The 20718-nt window shown below is 43.7% G+C and overlaps 1 protein-coding gene across 2 annotated transcripts in view; it reads left to right on the plus strand.

Moving 5' to 3' along the window:
* Nucleotides 1–11419: 11419 nt before the first annotated feature.
* The window catches only part of Klhdc10 (kelch domain containing 10), a 54678-nt gene continuing 45379 nt past the window's right edge, over nucleotides 11420–20718 (plus strand). For both annotated transcript variants that reach the window (XM_041675468.1, XM_041675469.1), the window contains exon 1: nucleotides 11420–11655. In XM_041675468.1, the coding sequence (XP_041531402.1) occupies nucleotides 11499–11655 (157 nt within the window). In that variant the 5' untranslated portion in view covers nucleotides 11420–11498. The remainder of the gene's footprint in view (nucleotides 11656–20718) is intronic.

Genomic DNA, 20718 nt, shown 5'->3' on the forward strand with positions numbered 1-20718 from the left:
TCTCGAAAAACCAAAAAAAAAAAAAAAAAAAAAACCAACCCAAAAAACAAACAAACAAACAAAAAAGACTCGCACCTCTGGCCGTAGGTTCCACTTTTCCTGGTTTGTAAAAATGATTTAAAGAGTGATTATAATGTTTAAGACTGAACTATTTCTCTGATGAACTAGCATATTTAGGTTAATAAAAAAAAAAACAAAAATAAACTCTGCACAGGGTACTCGCTCTATAGACCAGGCTGACGTCGAATTTATAGAGGTTCACCAGTCTCTGCCTCCGAATACTGGGATTAAAGGCGTGTGCCACCACCGCCCGGCTGAGATTTTTCTTTTTTAATATTGGGTCTCACGCAGTCCTGCAATTCAAGAAATCTACTTGCCTCTGCCTCACAAGTGCTGGAATTAAAGGCATATACCACCACAATAAAGGATTTTAAAAGCAACGTCTCTCCAGATTCAGCGGGAATGAAGGACTCCGTTGCAGCCAGCAAATAAAGATCATACTGACTCTCCTAAATTGCATTGCTTTCCAGGTAAGGAAACGGCAATCCTTAGTCGAGAACAAATAACTTGAAACCCTTCTTAGGGACTATTATGCGTGGAAGAAGCCTGTGGCTTTAACACCATCCTCTTTTGCTTAGGAAACATCCGTCTGTCTGTCTATCTATCTATCTATCTATCTATGCATCTATCTATTTATTTTGTTTTTTCAAGACAGGGTTTCTCTGTAGCTTTGGAGCCTATCCTGGCACTCACCCTGTAGACCAGGCTGGCGTCTAATTTACAGAGATCCACCTCCCAAGTACTGGGATTAAAGGTGTGTGCCCAGTTTAGCAAACATTTATTTTTTTTTAAATATTTATTTATTTATTATGTATACAATATTCTGTCTGTGTGTATGCCTGCAGGCCAGAAGAGGGCACCAGACCCCATTACAGATGGTTGTGAGCCACCATGTGGTTGCTGGGAATTGAACTCAGGACCTTTGGAAGAACAGGCAATGTTCTTAACCTCTGAGCCACCTCTCCAGCCCTAGCAAACATTTATTAACTATTGCCTTGATATAGTAGGAACTGTCGATAAAATAGTGAACAAGAAGCCGGGCAGTGGTGGTGCACGCCTTTAATCCCAGCACTCAGGAGGCAGAGGCAGGTGGCTCTCTGTGAGTTCTAGGCCAGCCTGGTCTACAAGAGCTAGTTCCAGGACAAGCTTCAGAGAAACCCTGCCTCGAAAAAATAAAAAATAAAAATAAAAAACAAACAAAACCCCCTCAAATTAAAAAAACAACAACAACAAAACTCTAGGCCAGGTTTACCTACAAAGTTCAGGGCAGCCTAGGCTACATTTTAAAAGGGAGTGGGTCTGGAGAGACGACTCAGCAGTTAAGAGCATTTGTTGTTTTTGCAGAGGACCTGGATTCAGTCGCCAGCATCTCCATGGTGGTTCATAAAGATGTATTTATTTATTTACGGGAAGGTGGGAGCTGGACAGGTGACTTGGTGGTAAGAGCACTGTCAGTTTGTCTGCTCTTGCAGAGGACCTGGGTTTCCTTCCTGGCACCCATAGTGTGCTGCCCACAGCCTCCTATAATTCCATTTCCAGGGAATCTGATGCCCTCTTCTGGCTTCCCAGGCACCTGCATGAACATGGTGTACATACACACGCTCAGGCACACTTATATACACACAATATAGACAAATCTTTTTTTTAAAGAATATATTTTTTTAATAGAGCAGTAGACCCCAGTCTTTGTACTGAGGTACATAAGGTTGTTGGGAAGAAAACTGTACAAAATTTTCCAGAACCTTCTGCTGGAAGACTGATGTGTAGGAAGAGTGAAGAACGAGACGAGACAATGGAGCCGGGCAGTGATGGCGCACGCCTTTAATCGCAGCACTTGGGAGGCAGAGGCAGGCGGATCTCTGTGAGTTCGAGGCCAGCCTGGTCTACAAGACAAGTTCCAGGACAGACTCCATCCAAAGCTACAGAGAAACCCTGTCTCGAAAAACCAAAAAAAAAAAAAAAAAAAAGAAAAGAAAAAGAAAAGAAAAAGAAAGAAAGAAAGAAAAGAATGAGACAATGGGATGGGCTCTCCTTTTTCAACTTACTTCCTGTGGGCACCTGACTTCAGCACAGTTCTCAAACACCAGATCCTGAAACCTATGGTTCTAGCACTTGGGAGGCAGAAGCAGGCAGATCTCTGCAAGTTTGAGGCCAGCTGGTCTGCATAGTTCCAGGCCAGCCAGAGCCCCATAATGAGGCCTTGTTTCCAAAAAAGGAGAGGACAAAGGAATTCTTACTCTAGAATTTGGTTATAAACCCTGCTGGCCAAGAGCCAGAAATTTCAGCAAAACTGAAGATAGCTTCCAGAGATAATGCTGATTTTTCTGTAAACATCCCATCTTGTTTTCCTCAAACAAGAATATTTGCATTATTTGTTTTGTTTTGTTTTTGAGACAAGATTTCCCTGTGTAACAGAATGATTTAATAAATAAACTACTTATATGGAGCTGGAATGCCTGCAGCCTTGAGTTTGAGCTTCCGTTGTATCAAATGTGTGAACGCTCCTCTCCCATCCCAACCTAAATAGTGCAGCTCAAAAACTCACCTAAAAGTGTCATTTATTGGGGCGGTACTGACACACACTTTTAATCACAGCACTCAGAGACAGGAGAATCTCTGTGAGCTTGAGGCCAACCTGGTGTACAGAGCTAGTTCCAGGACAACCAGGGCCACACAAAGAATCTCTGTCTCGAAAACAAAAAACAAAACCAAAAGAAAGAAAAAGAAAAAAAGAGGAAAAAAATCCCATTCCCAAAAGGAGATCCTTTGAGAAAAAATTTTAAAAAAACCTGTATTTTTTTTTACTTAATTTCAAATCTTTAATACTTAAGCTTTGCTTAATCTTTATTTTTAACTCCTTCCTTCCTTTCCAGACAGAGTCTCACTATGTAGCCACGACTGTCCTGGAACTCACTTTATAGAACAGGTTGTGTAATGGTCTGCTCTGTCCCTTTAAGAGACAAGCCACGCCAGGCGCTGGTGGCACATGCCTTTAATCCCAGCACTCGCGAGGCAGAGGCAGGCAAATCTTTGTGAGTTCGAGGCCAGCCTGGTCTACAAGAGCTAGTTCCAGGACAGGCTCCAAAGGCACAGAAAAACCCTGTCTTGAAAAACCAAAAAAGAAAAAAAAAACCCAAAGAGAGAGACAAGCCACACCCACTCCCTTCCCTGTCTGCTGAAGCAAGCTGATCTTCAGCTTCCAGCCTGAGCCCCTCCTTTTCAGTCTCTCTAGAGAGGCAGTTTCTGTCTCTCCCTTCTCTCCACTTCTCCCCTTCCCCATCTCTGTTTCTCTCTGCCTCTCTCTCTGCTCTTCTCCCTTTCTCCCCTTTCACCTCCATAACCCACTAAATAAATATCCAACCTCACTCTGCATGGCGTGCCTATCCATGCCTCTGTCTCTCACCCCTAGCATGGTTCCCTGCCCATGACCAGCGCCTTCAGAGACCTGCAGTGTGGTCTTGTGGTTTTCCCATCTGTCTGTCTCTCCTTGTGGGACTGGCTGCCCTATCGAGGTCTCTTACCCACCACACAGCTCCCTGCCTGGGACTCATGGCCCACTGCAGCCACTCGGGTAACTGCGCCATCCATGTCTGGGCCTGGCCGCTCTCCTGGAATTGGCTGCTCTCGAACCTGCGCCCACTGTGTGTGGTCTCGGGACCCACTGCCTGCTGTCTGCTGTCACTTCAGGGATCTGCTGCATGGTCTCGGTACTCACTGCCCGCTGCAGTCACTAGGGGACCTATAGCATTTTACCTAAACCATAACAGGTTGGCCTTGAACTCATGGAGATCTACCTGCCTTTAGTCTCTCAACTGCTGGGATTAAATATGGGCACTACCACTGCCAAACTGAATCTTTTCTTTTGCTACATACTGTTATGCCCAGATCCACAAAGTAGCCCAAAAAACCAACAAGGAGACTGAGTCCTGTATGTAAAAGCAAAGAGCCTTTATTTTGAGTTTGCAAACTCAGTCTCTACATGTGCTCAAAGTATTGGAATAATCAGAGAGCCCCGAGCTCAGTTACACTTGGGTTTTTATAGTAGTAAAGTTGGGGTGAGGGATTTCTAAAGTTCAGGACCCCTGATTGGCTGACATTTGTCTAGGGGTGTCCTGGTGAGTGTATGCTGGCAGGTGATTCTATCTACAGTGGTTGGAATGTTAGGCATTTCCTTTGATTGGTCTGTTCTTGGGTGGTGCTCAGGTAATCTCAGTTTGTGGTTCTTCCTGCAACCAGGTCTCCATTAAACTTATTGATGGCTGAGTCCTATACTGACAGGCGGTAATGGTTGGAAGTAAAGAACTTCCTTTGGGGCTGGAGAGATGGCTCAGAGATTAAGAGCACTGGATGTTCTTCCTGTGGTCCTAAATTCAATTTCCAGCAACCACATGGTGGCATCACAACCATGAAATTTAGTGCCCTTTTCTGGCATCCAAGCATACATACAGACAGAACACTGTGTAAATAGATAATAAAGATTATAAAAGGAAAGAACTTTCTTTGGGTGGTCTGTTTCTTTTTAGCTTATTATGCCTGGTTCCTACACATACCTATTCCTATTATTTTTTCTTTTATGTGTGTGATGTATGTGTGTACATGTTGTTGTATATATATGCATGCACTCATGTACATATAACAATGTATGTAGGTCAGAGTTTGATGTCAGCTTCTTTCTCAGTTACTCTCCACCTTATTTGTTTGAGGCAAGGTCTCTTGCTCCACTGATTTGTCCTCAACACAACACACACTCACACACACACACACACACACACACACACACACACACACACACGCCAGAACAATGGATGGGCCTAGGGAGATGTCTCAATGGGTAAGAACAGTAAAGCTTGACAACTTAAGTTCAATCTCTTGAACCCACATGGCTCATATCTAGAAGTTTTGTGTGTGTGTGTGCACATGTATAAGCATGTGTGTGAAGGCCAGAGGCTAACCTTGAATATTTACTTTCATTTTTGTTTCTTTGTTTTGTTTTATTTACCGATGCTTTTTTTTTTTTTTTCGAGACAGGGTTTCTCTGTAGCTTTGGAGCCTGTCCTGGAACTAGCTCTGTAGACCAGGCTGGCCTTGAACTCACAGAGAACCACCTGCCTCTGCCTCCCAAACCTATGCATTTTGAGACATGGTTTTTCTGTATATCCTTGACTGTCCTGCAACTCACTCTGAAGACCGGGCTGGCCTGGAATTCACAAAGAACCTCCTGAGTGCTGGAATTAAAGGCATGCACCACCACAACCCGACTGTGACTCATGGTTAAGATCAATGCTTGCTACTGTTGCAGAAGACCTGGGTTTGGTTCCCAGCACCCACATGGAGGTTTATAGCACCTGAAACTCCAGTTCTAAGGAAATCTGAGGCCTTCTTACCTCCACGGGCACTGCATGCACATGGTGCCTCTGCCTCCTGAGTGCTGAGATTGAAGGCATTTGCCTCCAGGGCCCAGCAAAAATTTTTTCAAAGTCAAAATTAAAAATAGATTAACAAGTAAACAAATTCTAGATCTATATATCTTGGACACAACTCAAATTATTGGGCTTTTGGAAATCTGGTTTTGCTGAACATATCCTTTTGTGCTCTAACAGTGATCAAATGCCTGTCTGTGCATGAACAGAGGTTTAAAGGCTCTGAGGGAGGGGGATGTAGTTCAGGTGGATTGTGCTTGTCTAACATACACCATATAAACTGGGCATAATGTCCTTGGGAAGTAGAGGATAAGTTCAAGATTTTCTGTTCTTTGCTACATTCTTTGCTCAAGGTTAGCCTGAACTACATAAGTCTCTCTCTCTCTTTCTCTCTCTCTCTCTCTCTCTCTCTCTCTCTCTCTCTCTCCTTTCTCTCTTTGTTTTTTCAAGACAGGGTTTCTTTGTGTAACAGCTCTTGCTGCCCTGGAATTAGCTCTTATAGACCAGGCTGGCCTTGAACTCACAGAGATCTGCCTACCTCTGCCTCCTGGGTGCTGGGATTGAAGGTGTGTGCCACCACTGCCGGATTGCCTCTCTCCCTCTTTAATAAACAAAGGGTTCTGTAGTTCATCCTATCCTTCACAGGAGAGCTATCTGTTTGACTGTCTCCAGGGAAGATTTTTCTAGCATTTTCTATTCCCTGGGCAGGGTTTTCCACAAATCTTACTTTTAATCAAATGGCTTTTTTTTTTCCCCTGAGTGATTTTCAGTTCACAGCAAATTAAAGAGAAAGCACAGAGAGTTCACAGCCACCCTGTCCCTGCTGTGCAATCTCCCCATCCATCAACACACTGCGCGGGCGTGTGGCTCATTTGTTAGAATCGATGAACCAGTGTTGACACATCATTATCAGCCAAAGTTCAGAGTCTGCACGAGTGTAATCTAGAAGTGTTCCTTCAGGAACTATTTTTAAAAGCCTTTCTAGGCAAGGGGAAGAAAAAAAATCAAATCTACTTTTTAAAAACTAGAGTGAGAATCCAATGAACTCTGAGGATGCGTCATCGAGCTACAGTGGCATCGATCCTTAGCCATCCTAATCTGAATTATCGTCTTTCTCCGGTGCCCTCCATCCCACCCTGCCACATCCTTGCTCCACTGGCATCTTCTGTTATTCTAAGTCACATACTAAAATATTAATATCACAGGGCTTTAATTTTATTTATTTATGCTTATGTGTGTAGGTGTTGTGCCTGCATGTTTGTCTGTGCGCCTGGGGAGACCAGAAGAGGCCTTCAGATCTGGAACTGGGGTTACAAAGGGTTATGAATTAGCATGTGTGCCCTGAGAATTAAACCTGAGTCTTCTGAAAAGTAGCCAGTACTCTTAAGCCACTGAGTCATTTTAGCTCTATCATAGGAGCTTAGCTATAAACATAAATATTTCCGCCTAGTTTTTTTTTTATTAATTTTTTTTTTTGTTTCTGCTTTTCAAGACAGGGTTTCTCTGTGTAACAGTCCTGGCTGTCCTGGAACTCACTTCGTAAATGAGGCTGGCCTGGAACTTATAGAGATCTGCCTGCCTCTGCCTCTTGAGTGCTTGGGTTAAAGGTGTGCACCACCACCACTTACCCCAAGATTTGTTTTCTTAATGTATGTGTGTCAGTGTTTGCATATATGATTGTGAACCATGTTCTTGTCTGCTGGCCACAGAGGTCAGAAGAGGGTGTTGTATTTCCTGGAACTGGAGTTACAGAAGGTTGTGAGCCACCATGTAGGTGCTGCGAATAGTTTCTCTGGAAGAACAGCCAGTGCTCTTAACTGGTAAGCCGTCTCTCCAGCATCTCCCTCCTTTAGAGACAGTATCTCACTATGTAGCCCTGGCTGGTCTGGAACTGTGTAGACCAGGCTAGCCTCCAATTGATAGAGATCCACCCCTTGAGTGGCTGGAATTAAAGGCGTGTCCTGCCATGTCGAGCAACTTTTTAAAGGTTTATTTATCTTTATTTATGTGTATATATGTGTGTCTGTAGAAAGGTACGTGTGCCACAGATGTGCAGGAGGAACTGAACGACAGGCCGTTGTGAACTACCTGATGTAGGTGCAATAACTACTCTTAACTGCTGAACCAAACATTTTTTAAAAATAAACACTTAGTCCAGTTAGTGTACCCTGCAAGTGTGTGGGTGTGGGGCCTTACACTGGAGCACGGGCGACTAACAGTAGCCACACCCTTGAAGAAAAATGATAGTCTTCCAGCCGCGGTCAGTTGTCTCTAGTTCCTCAGCTGGACAGAGAGTTTATGACCGACCACTCCCCTCCGCCACGTACCCATGCTGGAATGCTGATCAGCTTGCTCGTGTGCAGGCAACCATGGCCACTGTTAGTTCCAAGAGCAGCAAGCAGCATTTCACAGCACCTCTTCCCATCTTTCAGCTCCCACATCCCCTCTGCCTTCACCCACTGAGCCGTTACTGCCCTCACTGGCTCTTACTGTTTGTTGTTTGTTCTTCTTCCCTTAAACCTATGACATAATCGTGTTGTGTTCTGAAGGTGCATTCTGTCATGTAGTGCTAGTGGATGCTGGCATTCGAGGGGACGACCTCTTATTTATTAAAGGTGGCAAAATGGTGGTATTCTACCATACCTTGTTTATATAGAATACTCCTGTAAAGAGAAAATTTTTCAGCTGGGTGGTGGTGGTGCATACCTTTAATTGGATCTCTGTGAATCAAGGACAGCCTGATCTACACAGTGAGTTCCAGGACACCAAGGCTGAGAAACCCTGTCTCAAAAAACAAAAAACAAAAAAAAAAAAAAAAGAAAGAAAGAAAGAAAAGAAAATTTCTTTACAGTAGCATTGGTTTATTCAGTTGGTACAAATATTTTTTTTTTTTTTATAAAAAAAGACCCATGTGTATGGGTCTTTTGTGTGCATGTTTGTGTACATTGTGTCATGGAGGCCGGAAGAGGAAATTCGATTCAATGGGACTGGAATTACAGATGTTTGTAAGCTGCCATGTAGGTACTGGGAATTAAATCCAACTCCTCTGGAAGAGCAACCAGCACCCTTTTACTGCTGAGTTGACTCTCCAGTGTGGTGGTACAGTTCTTTACAGAAATTAACACCGGAGCACCGGAGCTAGCGAGATGGCTCAGAGGTTAAGAGCACTGGCTGCTTTTCTTTTTTTTTTATTATGTATACAACATTCCTGCAATGTATGTTTGTATGCCAGAAGAGGGCACCAGATCTCATTATAGATGGTTGTGAGCCACCATGTGGTTGCCGGGAATTGAACTCAGGACCTCTGGAAGAGCAATCAGTGCTCTTAACCTCTGAGCCATCTCTCCAGCCCCCAACTGGCTGCTTTTCTAGAGGTTCTGAGTTCAGTTCTTGGCAGCCACATGAGGGTTTACAACCATCTGTAGTGAGATCTGGTGCCCTCTTCTGGCAGGCAGGGATACGTGCAGACAGAACACTGTAAACATAATAAATAAATAATTTTTTTTTAAAGGAAAGGAAAGATGCCAGGTGGTGGTAGCGCACGTCTTTAATTCCAGTGCTCGGAAGGCAGAAACAGTCAGATCTCTGTGAGTTCAAGACCAGCCTGGTCTACAGAGTGAGTCAGGACAGCCAGGACTGTTACACCCTGTCTCGAAATCCCCCCTCAAAAAAAAAAAAAAAAAAAAAAAAGGGAGGCCGACAACTTAACACTCCTTAATTTTTTTTTCTTTTTTAAATTTATTTATTTATTATGTACACGGTGTTCAGCCTCCATGTATGCCCTCAGGCCAGAAGAGGGCACCAGATCTCATCACAGATGGTTGTCAGCCACCATGTGGTTGCTGGGAATCGAACTCAGGACCTCCAGAATAGCAGTCAGTGCTCTTAACCTCTGAGCCATCTCGCCAGCCCAACACTCCTTAATTTTGTTTTCATAGTTTAGAACCACAGACTTTGTTTTGGGGGGATGGTTGAGGGAGCCTTATGTATCACAGCCTGGCTTTAAACCCACTACATAGCCAAGGAACTTGAATTTATGAGCCTCTTGCTTTGATCAGTGACGTGCTGGGCTGGAATCACAGGCAAGCACCATCACACTGGAGTTCTGTTTGGTCTTGTCCTTTTTTTTTCTTTTTTCTTTTCTTATTTACTGAAATTCTATGTGTCCGGGTGATTCACCTCACGTCTGTCGGTCTGTGCATCACTTGCATGTCCTGCACCTGGAGGAGGTCTGAAGAGAGTGTTTGGTTCTGGATTTGGAATTACAAAAGGATGTGAACTACTATTTGGGTACTAGGAATCGAACCCATGTCCTTTGGAAGACCAGCCAGTGCTATGCACTTATTCTTCTAGCCCTGGTCCTGGGTTTTTTTTTTTTTTTTTTTTTTTTTTTGAGACTAGAGTTTATTGAGCTAAGGTTGGCCTTGAATTTGCTATGTCTCTGAGGCTGGACTTGAACACCTGATCTTCCTGCTACTGTTTCCTTAGTGCTGAGATTACAAGGGTGCCACCATGCTGTTTTAGACCATGGTAAGGACCGCATCCAGGGCTTGGTGTATGCTAGACAAGCACTTTAAGCAACTGAGCTGTCTACATACCCTAGCACTGCAGGCTTCTCTTTTCTTAAGATGTCAAACGTTTATATAAACTGCTTTTTAATGCATAATGTATAAAATACTTCTTTTCCAACAGAAACTGGGTGTGGGGATACAATGGATAGCACAGAGCTCGTGGTGCCGTGAGATTTGCTCATTGGGATCAAAGGATGCTTCTCATTCCTTCACTTTCTCCTCCCCTACTCCCAATCCTTAAAAACAAAATCCAACGTGTGAGGTTCTTCTGTGTGAAACATCAAGGAGGGGCAGCAGTCCATCAGAGCAGATCTCAGAACCTTGAAAAGTTTTATTTCCTTTTTTCTTATTTGGAAACAGCAGTGTGTATCTGCATTTTCTCACTTCGCACTGCAACCCCCCGCCCCCCCCTCAAGTTCAAGCCACATTTTCTGTTTACTTTTGGAACAATGGGAATTTCTGAGATTACACATTTGATTTTTTAAATCATATCGTCCGTTCCATTTGCTGTCATTTATTTAATTTTACATGTCTTTCGTTGTGTATATTGTAAAAGGATAGAGTTTGCTTGTGTGGCCCCTCCCTCCCAGCAAAAACATTCATAAGGCCACCGGTCACCTATGAGAATATCTTTTTCTTGGCACAGCACACACAAGCCGTGTGTTGTTTAAAGATCTTCACTGATGTATGTGGAGGCGCCTGAAAGGTTTTCTTACTCGAGTTTTCATTTGTGTTTCTATGATTACTCTTAAGATTGAATGGCCATCGGTATTTGCTAACAAGGTTTAAAGCTATTTGCTCGGGCCGTGGCTTAAACCGGGGAAGGGTCCTGCCAATGCCACTAAGAGACAAAACCAATGATGAAACCCAGAAATATCTCGTTTTTTAGACTTCATCTCTGACTCCGCCTCCCACCCGCAGCTCGGTGAGCCCTTTGTGTGTGCCAACGATCCGCAGATGGGATCTCTGTCTGCAGGACTGCAGACAGATGTACTGACACCAAAGACACGCATTGTGTACATATAATACTTCTGAATACAGTGCTTATGGGACAGAGTTCTGGAGTAGAGACCATGCCCCGGGTAGCTGCCCTGTCGGGGAGTCTGTACAGGCGTAGCCTTCCCGCTCGGTTTTCGACTGGCTGGTCTGAGGACCCCGGAGAAGCGGGCAAGCTCCGGGAGGTCGATGCGCTCTATTATCGGCTGCTTTTGCCTCCCCTCCCCCGCCCTCTTTTAGCTATAGCTATGGTTACCACGTCTCTCCCCGCCTCCCTTCACCTGCCAAGAAAGAGAGTGCTCATTGGTTCTCCGTCACTAAGCTAGCCAGCCATTGGTTGCTGGCGAGTCCGGCGCTCCCCCGGCCCCTGTCTCCCCGGTCTCTTGAGGAGCCCGGGAAGGAGGCTCGGCTCGCGTTGCCGGGACCGGGCTGCGGCAATCGTTAACGGGCCATGTCTGCTGCCCAGGGCTGGGACCGAAACCGCCGGCGGGGAGGAGGCGCGGCCGGCGGGGCCGGCGGGGCTAGCGGGGCCGGCGCGGCAGGCGGGGGTCGGGGCACCGGCCAGCTCAACCGATTCGTGCAGCTCTCCGGACGGCCGCACCTGCCAGGTGAGTTGGGGCGGCTGCCGGCGTGAAGGTGGCGGCCGCCGGGCTCTGCTCCTCGAACACACAGCCGAGGACGGGGAGGCAGAGCGCCGGGAAGGTGGCGTTGAGGTCAGGAGGTGGACCGGAGCACGCCCGAAGAAAAGTCTGCTGTGTGGACAGCTCGGTGATGAGAGTTGTGTTTTCCATTCGAAGGAGAGGCCACTGTCTCTTTGACATTCCCAAATGTTTTGCTTGCCCGGTTCCTAATCTTTTCCCCTTCCACAGTTTGATGTTGTGAAAGAAAGACATTGGTGTTTAGCTGTGGAAAATTATTTGGAAAAGAGTGCCAAATTAAGGAGAGGACAAGAGGAATGCTGGAGTGATTTTGTTTAAAATAAAATAAAAAAAAACTCCTAACTGTGTAAGAGTCGGGTATTTTGAGAAGGAATGAGCGTGTGAAAGTGTGTGTGTGTGTGTATGTGTATGTGTGCGCGCGCGTGCCCGCGTGTGTGTGTGTGTGTGTGTACGCGCGTGTGTGTATGTATGTGAATGTAAATGTTGACTGGGGAGTGTATGGGAAAGAACCAAAAAGACTGAGGGAAATGGTTGAATCATTAATATTTGGGGATGTTCAGAGACAGAATGGATAATGGTGTCTAGATTTCCGAAGGGGGAAATGAAGATCAAGAATATAAAGAAGGAAATGGTGCTGTGACCCCGGTGTCAGAACTGGAAATTGGAAAAATATACCTATTGCTATAATTTCATGTTTTGGTCTTTGCGTTCCCATGCCTTAAAAAGAAAAAGAAAAAGCCCAAAGTCAAAGTGATATGTGTGCAATCAATTTTAAACGAATACATTTATAAATGAATTTTCAGTTTGTTAAAAGGAAGGTAGAGAATTGAGTCCTGCACAGAATGCCAATCATTCTATTGGGCAATCGTGTTTTCTTACCATGAAGAGAACTGTCAGGAGTGATGTATTAGACCTTCGCCATGTTTTTTTGTGTTATGTGTGACTGGTGTGATGTTGATTGTATCAGTGACATATTTGTTTAGATCAGTTCTGAGAACCTGATGGTTTTTGAATTGTGTTTACTACTGTGTTCTTTTAGGTAGTGAAAAATCAGTTGATTAATTTGAAGATAACAAAGGAAATTTTGCTTGCTCAATGAGATAATTACTAACATTTGTGATGTGGTTTTAACGTGTGCCAAAAATGTTCATGAATCTGTTTGTATGTGCCGCTAAAATAAAATTGAGACATTCGTCAATAGCCAAATATGCAATGAATTGGATTTGAAATGACAGTATCAGACTGGGTATCCTGGAATTACTAAATATGTGCTTTTTAAAATGAAAAAAAAAAAAAAGAAAAAAACCTGAGACATCTTTTTTGTTATTTGCAGTTAACAGCAGAACCATAGATTTTCGTGTGTTGCTAGCCTAGAAGATAAATCCCTTGGCAAGCACTATTCCCAGTTTGCCCTCTGCCACTGAAATCTTTAAGTCTTTGGTCATGGATTAATTATTATACCATGAACTTCATGTGGGCATTCTCAGGGTTCTGTAACCTGTTGGTGTAGTTCGTTACTGCTACCACATGAGGGCGGTGGAAGCCATGGTTTCAAATAAGGGCCTGAAGTATGGCGCTATTTCTGCATTCCCTTAGCACACGAGGACAAGAGCAGCCATTTGTCCAGAGGTGAAGATAAAATGTGCTTGTGCTTAAACTGTGAAAATTGGAGAAGTGGAGTCATCAGTCTTCGTTCTCCTTCCTTTCTTCCAGGCCGGCACTCAGTTCCTCCTTCCTCCACAGGCATTCTCCATCTTTTCCTCGTTGTCAATACTGGAAAATTTCTGATCTCTCGATGATATATTTTGAAATTCTTTCATACTAATCTTTTGTTCTCCCAGGTATTACATATTAAATCTTTTAACTCTATTTTGAAATAATCCAAAAGGTTTTAAGTGGTAGGGAGGAATAGGAATGTCTAGGTCTGTTTTATGGCTGACCCTGCAGGGCTAGCTACTTTTCCCCATTTGATGTATTCATTTCCCATCTCTTTTGACCTCTACTAGCTTCCACACACTGGAAGAGCCTTTTCTTACTTTTAGCGTCTCTGCCTTGTTCCCAGTCCCTCTGAAACAAAGCCGCATCACTTGGTGCTCTTTGTAGAACGCTTCCACCGTCTTTCAGGGATAGCATCATTTGAAAACAATTTAAAGACAAGGTCTCACTATATATTCCAGCTATTCTGGAACTTCCTGTGTAGACCAGGGTGGCTTTGGACTCACAGAGATCCTCCAACCTCTACCTCCTATGTGCTGGCATTAAACGCATCCACTACTATGCCTGGCTTGGTGCTAGCATTTTTACCCATCTTACGGGAACTTGAAATCAGGGTGATCTCCTTAAGCTCCCCACCAACTTCAGTTGTAATCAGCTACCTAGTCTTGTTTCTTTTGCTTCTGTGGTAACTAATTCTTGATGTCAGGTTTACTGCAGCAGCTTCCTGAGTAGTCTTCCTCCTTCTGCTAGTACCTTCCATTCTTATGGTGCTGGTCTTTCATCACCTCTGCTTATAGCCTTTTTCTAGTTCTTTGTCCAGGCTGGCCTTGAACTGTCCGTCCTCCTGCTTCAGCTTCTAGAGTAGCGGGATGCAGGCAAGTGCCACTGTACCCAGTCTTTTATTTCATTGTAGGGTAAACATCCTGAACGTGTCCTAACCCTCCATTTTGTTCTCTGCCCTCTGATCTTTTTCTCTCAGGACCGGAAGCCACTGTGTGTGTTCTTCTCTCCCACAGTAGCCTCTTGTGCCTCAGTCTCTCAGTTAGTTTCTGTTTCATTGAATCTCAGTTGTATTTTTTTCCCATAGAGGCCTTCTCTTACCTTCTTTCTGGACCCTCCTTAGGTATACAGTACATAGCATACCGTATTCCTGTTTGTATACACACATGCACACACACACACACACACACATATACATATCCCACAATGTAATGTCTTAACTTTTTTTTTTTTTTTTTTGGTTTTTCGAGACAGGGTTTCTCTGTGGTTTTTGAGCCTGTCCTGGAACTAGCTCTTGTAGATCAGGCTGGTCTCGAACTCACAGAGATCCGCCTGCCTCTGCCTCTCGAGTGCTGGGATTAAAGGCGTGAACATTTTTTAAATGAAACTCAATTTCTTTATTTTTAAGATTTATTTATTTATTATGTATGCAATGTTCCTCCTGCCTGTACACTTCCATGCCAGAAGAGGGCACCAGATCTCATTACAAATGTGGTTGCTGGGAATTGAACTTAGGACCCCTGGAAGAACAGCCAGTGTTCTTAATCTCTGAGCCATCTCTCCAGCCCCCAGTCTTAACATTTTTTAACTAAGAGCTGTAGAGAGAGCTTTGAGGTTAAGAGTATTGGTTGCTCTTTCAGAGATTCAGGGCTCAATTCCCAGCATCCACATAGCGACTTAAAACCAACCATCTTTAACTACAGTTCTAGGGAATCTGACAGACACCAGGCATACAAGTGTTACACAGACATACATGCAGGTAAAACACCTGTGCACATAAAATTAAAATATTTTTTAAATGATAAAATAAATGAATGCACTGAGATTGTGTGTAAGATATTAATGTGCAGTGGTTTGATATTGTGGTTTGACTCTTCAGAGCCCGTGGCTCCAAACAAACAGGTAATGGTGAGTTCTTAGAGTATCAGACCTAGTGTCGGCATAGTGTTTTGTAATTTTGAATATTGTCTTTCTGCTATCTTTTTTATTCTTGGAATATTTAAGAGCGGAGTTGCTTATTGCGTGTGTGCATTCACACACGTATGAGCATGCCACAATATGCATTTGGAAGTCAGAGGACAATTTTAGGACTAGAACTCAGGTTGTTAGACTTGGCAGCAAGCTCATTTACCTTCTGTGCCGTCTTGCTAACCCCTTTCTACTATTTTCTAAGATATAGCAGTGATGATGTGTTTACCCCACAGGCTAAGATATTCATAGGTTTTAATCTTTGATTTTTCAAGACAGGGTTTATCTGTAGCTTTGGAGCCTGTCCTGGAACTAGCTCTGTAGACCAGGCTGGTCTCGAACTCACAGAGATCCTGTCTGCCTTCCAAGTGCTGGGATTAGTATTTATATACCTAGGGAAAAATAGGAAACGATGCTGCTATTTTGTAGATGAAGCATTTAGAGATACAGCGAGGGGACTGTGAAACAGAACAGAAGTCAGTGTTATGTTTTAGCATGAATTTAATGAAGTGTCTTTGTTAGTAGAGAAAGCAGTCAAACAGCATTGCTAACGTGGGGACTGAGAGAGAAAGAAACACTTAACAGTTGCTAGTGCTGGGTCAAAAATAGTCCAGAAATCTTAATTTAAAGGTCTTAAATAAGAAATGTGGCTGGGTAGTGGTGCACACTTTTAATCCTATGATTTGGGAGGCAGAGGCAGGCTGATCTCTGTGATTCGAGGTCAGCTCTCTGAGATAGCAAAGCAAGTTCCAGGACAGGCAAACCTACACAGAGAAACCCTGTCTCAAACAGACAAACAAACAAACAAACAAACAGAAATATGTAAAATTCAAATAGTAGAAATGGCATATGATAGCCACACACGGTAGCTGTGATCCCAGCCTCAGGAAGAAGAGGCAGGAAGTCCTGGTCTCCTCTGCTACAGAGCTGCATTCGAGTTGGAGGCCATCTTAAGCAACATAAAACCTGTCTCAAAAGCAAGAAAGCCAAACAAAACAACATATAGCAGAAGGCAAGTTTTCTATCTTTACCCTGCCTTTTGGCTTCTCTCCCTAGTAACAAACAATGATGCGTTTTCTCGGGGTTTGCCTGGTCTGGGTGTGTTGTATGCTTAGATATGCTAGATAGTGCAGTCTCCTACCACAGCGACACAGTGAGATTCCCTGTTGTATGAGGATATTTATCTTGCAGGTTAATTCCTAGGAGCATTGTTTAAACCTTGATAAACTGTCAAATCGCCCTAACAGAGGAAGCGTCGGTTGGTGACCTGCTGAGAGTGTTGGAGTGCTGGTGACTTCTTGATGCCTTCGTAATGAAGTGCTTTATTAGGATGCACCCCTCATTTTTCTAATGCTAGGGATGGGACCCACGGTTTGTGGGCAGTTTCCCTAGGCCAGAGATTGGGGTTTTTATTTGTTTTTGAGACTGGGTCTCTCTCACTCAGCACTGGCTGACCTGGAACTCCCTATGTAGACCAGTATAACCTCAAACTCAGAGACCTTCCTGCTTCTGCTTCCTGAGTGCTGGGATTAAAACCTTGTGCTACCATGCCCTGCAAGCCTCCTGTTTTTTGAAAAAGGGTTTTACTATGTAGCCCAGGTTGGCCTGGAGTGTGTAGAAACCATTCTGCTTCTGCCTTTCAAATGCTAGGATTACAGGCATGTACCATTATGCCTGGCTCAACCTTTATTATTCTTATTTTTCAAATAATATTTTATTATTCTTATTTTATGAATGTTTTGCTTGCATTTATGTCTTGTGTACCGTGTGTGTTCCGGGTGCCCTCAGAGGTCAGAAGACGGCATCAGATACCCTGGAATTGGTATTACAGATGTTTGGGGGCTACCATGTGGGTGCTGAAAATTGAACCTGGGTCCTCAGGAAGAACAATGGATAATGCCCTTAACTACTGAGCCATCTGTCTTTAGCCCTAAATCACTTATTGCCAGTTTAATAGGAATATTTTCTTTATTCATTTATTATGTATGTGTTCTGTCTGCATGTGCATCTGCAGGCCAGAAGAGGGCACCCGATCTCTTTACAGATGGTTGTGAGCCACCATGTGGTTGCTGGGAATTGAACTCAGGACCTTTGGAAGAGGAGGCAATGCTCTTAACCTCTGAGCCATCTCTCCAGCCCCATGGGCACTACTTTTGTAGAGGACTGGTGTTCAGTTCCCAACATCACACAGTGGTGCACAGCTGCCCGCAACTCCAGCTCCAGGGGATCTGGCAGGTGTGTGTATGGACTTATGCACACGAGCTCCTGCACGTATGTGCCTATATACACAAAACACACACACATCAAGCAAATCCTTAAAAAAATATGCGGATGAAGAGACAGGGTCCTGGGTTCAATTCCCACCACCCACACGTCAGCTTGCAACTGTCGGTAACTATAGTCCCATGGGCTCTGATGCCCTTTTCTGGTATGAAGACATATATACAGACAACACACACACACACACATAAAGTAAATACATTTTAAAAATTAAATATTTAAAATAAATAAAAAAGAAATGGCTGCTATCTTTTGATTCTTTTTTTTTTGTTGTTGTTGTTGTTGTCTTGGAACTCACTCTGTAGACCAGACTGTCCTTGAATTCAGGTTTGCCTGCCTCTGCCTCCCAAGTGCTAGGATTAGAGGGACGTTACATTCATTTCTCGTGTTCACATTTTCTGCCGTACTCCACCACTCTTCACGTTTGCCCAGCTTTATATGTGTATGATCACGAGTATGCCATGGCACACAGCCAAGGGGAGAAGATGGCTTTCAGACTCGGTGCTTTCCTTCCACCATGTGTATTCCAGGGATGGAACTTAGGTCATCAGGCTTCAAGTGCCTTGAGTTACCAAGCCTTATTGCTAGTACCTTTTATGTCTTTTTAAAAAAAGTTAAATATACATACAGGAGAAAACATGTCTTATTTGAGCCCACTGCTTAACCTCTTTTTCCTTTTTAAAAAAAAATATTTATTTTTGTATTTATTTTCTTAACTTATGAGTGTTCTGAGCTGGACGGTGGTGGCGCACGCCTTTAGTTCCAGCATTTGGGAGGCAGAGGCATGGGGTCTCTGTGAGTTCCAGGCCAGCCTGATCTACAAGGAACTAGTTCCAGGACAGGCTCCAAAGCTAAATAGAAACCCTGTCTCGAAAGGCCAAAACAAACACAAACAAACACGAGTGTTCTATCTGCATGTACGCTTGCAAGCCAGGAGAGGGCATCACATCCCATTATAGATGGTTGTGAGCTCCCAGCACTCAGGAGGCAGAGGCAGGCGGATCTCTGTGAGTTCAATCTACAAGAGCTAGTTCCAGGACAGGCTCCAAAACCACAGAGAAACCCTGTCTCGAAAAACCAAAAAAAATAAAATAAAATTAAATTAAATTTAAAAAAAAATAGATGGTTGTGAGCCACCTTGTGGTTGCTGGGATTGAACTCAGGACCTCTGGAGGAGCAGTCATCTCCCCAGTCCATATTCCTTATTTTTAAAAGATGTACTTAACTGTATTCATGTGGAACATATGCATACATGAAGATAAAACACACATGTACATAGTTTTTGCTTATCTGAGTGTAGTCTATTTTACCTATGTGATCTCAGTTCTGTTGATTTTCTTGGTAATGACGCAATTTTACTTATTTATTTATTTATTTATGGTTTTTCGAGACAGGGTTTCTCTGTGGCTTTGGAGCCTGTCCTGGAACTAGCTCTGTAGACCAGGCTGGTCTCGAACTCACAGAGATCCGCCTGCCTCTGCCTCCCAAGTGCTGGGATTAAAGGCGTGCGCCACCATCGCCCGGCTCGCAATTTTATTTTTTAGGGCTAAATAATACTCCAGTGTGTGTATGTGAGTGTGAGAGTTCTAGATTGAATTCAGGTCCTCATGCTAGCCTTGCAAACATTTGCCAGCTGAACTATCTCCTCAGCCCCTCCAGTCCTTGTTTTGGTTTGGTTTCTGTTTGTTTTTACTTTGTTGTTGTTGTTAATGTTGTTGTTGAGACAAGGTCTGTCTTGATGTGTAGCTCTGGCTGCCCTGGAACTTGCTATGTAGACCAGGCTGGTTTTGAACTCACAGAGATGCATCTGCTTCTGCCCCCTGCATGTTTTAAAGGTATGCACCTTTAAGGGTATTATTGTGTAGACCTGGTTATCTTGAAACTCTCTGCATAGATCAAATTGACCTAAAGGCATGTACTGCCACCCCCTTCCCAAGACCGAGTTTCTCTGGCCTGGAACTCACAGAGAACTGCCTGTCTCTGCCTCCCTGAGTGCTAGGATTAAAGATGTGCACCACCACACCCCTGGCTTGGTCTTTTATGATTTATGAAGCAAGTGTTCTTACCCACCGAGTCATCTCTCTGACTCTGTTGTGTGGGCACGCAAATGCCGACGTGCACATGTAGAGGTCAAAGGACAACTCTTTTGGAAGTTAGTTCTCTTTCCACTACTGGGTTCCAGGGATCAGACTCAGGTTGTCATGTTAGGCAGCAAATAAGCAACTTTACCAGCTGAGCCTTCTCACCCCCTATGTTTTATTTTTGTTTTTTCCCATATTGATTTACCAAGCCATCTGTTGATAGGTACTTAGGTTGTTTGTAGCTTTTGACTGTTAAGCATAATGCTGCTATGTATATCTGTGTGCAGATGTCTGGATATGCCTTTCCCTTAGGTAAATGCCTGGAGTACAATTGTTGAATCATATAGTAACTCTGTGAAATATGTTTAGCCATTTGAGGAATTGCCAGACAGTTTTCAAAAGCAACTGGAATTTTACATTCCCACCAACGCTGTGTACGTCTTCCCAAACACTTGTCATCTCACTGTTTTAATATGTTGAAGGAGAAGCTCATGTTCCTGTTTTTTAGACTAGGGCTTCATGTTGTTCTGGCTCGTCTGAGACTCCTGGGCTTCAGCAGCCTCACTAAGTAGCTGGGTTGTAGGCGTTGCTCCTGCATACCTTCATGTGGTTTTTGATCTGTTTTCCTTGATGCCTAACAATGCCTAGCCCCTTTTTATGTGCTTGGTGACCATTGTGTCTGTTTCCCTGTAGGGAGCTGTATATCACATGCTTCATCTTGTTTTTAATCGAGTTGTCTTTTTATTGTTGTTTATAAGAGTTCCTTATATTCGAGGCCAGCCTGGTCTACAAGAGCTAGTTCCAGGACAGGAACCAAAAGCTACGGAGAAACCCTGTCTCGAAAAATCAAAAAAAAAAAAAAAAAAGAGTTCCTTATATATTCTAGGTATAATTCATTTGTTATTTGTGATTTGTGTGATTTAACATTATATGTGCATTTCCTCCCATTTTATGTTTTCTTAGTTGT

This window comes from Microtus oregoni, unplaced genomic scaffold (assembly GCF_018167655.1).
Source record: "Microtus oregoni isolate MIOR12 unplaced genomic scaffold, Mior012 000026F_ref0000081, whole genome shotgun sequence".
Lineage (NCBI taxonomy): Eukaryota > Metazoa > Chordata > Mammalia > Rodentia > Cricetidae > Microtus > Microtus oregoni.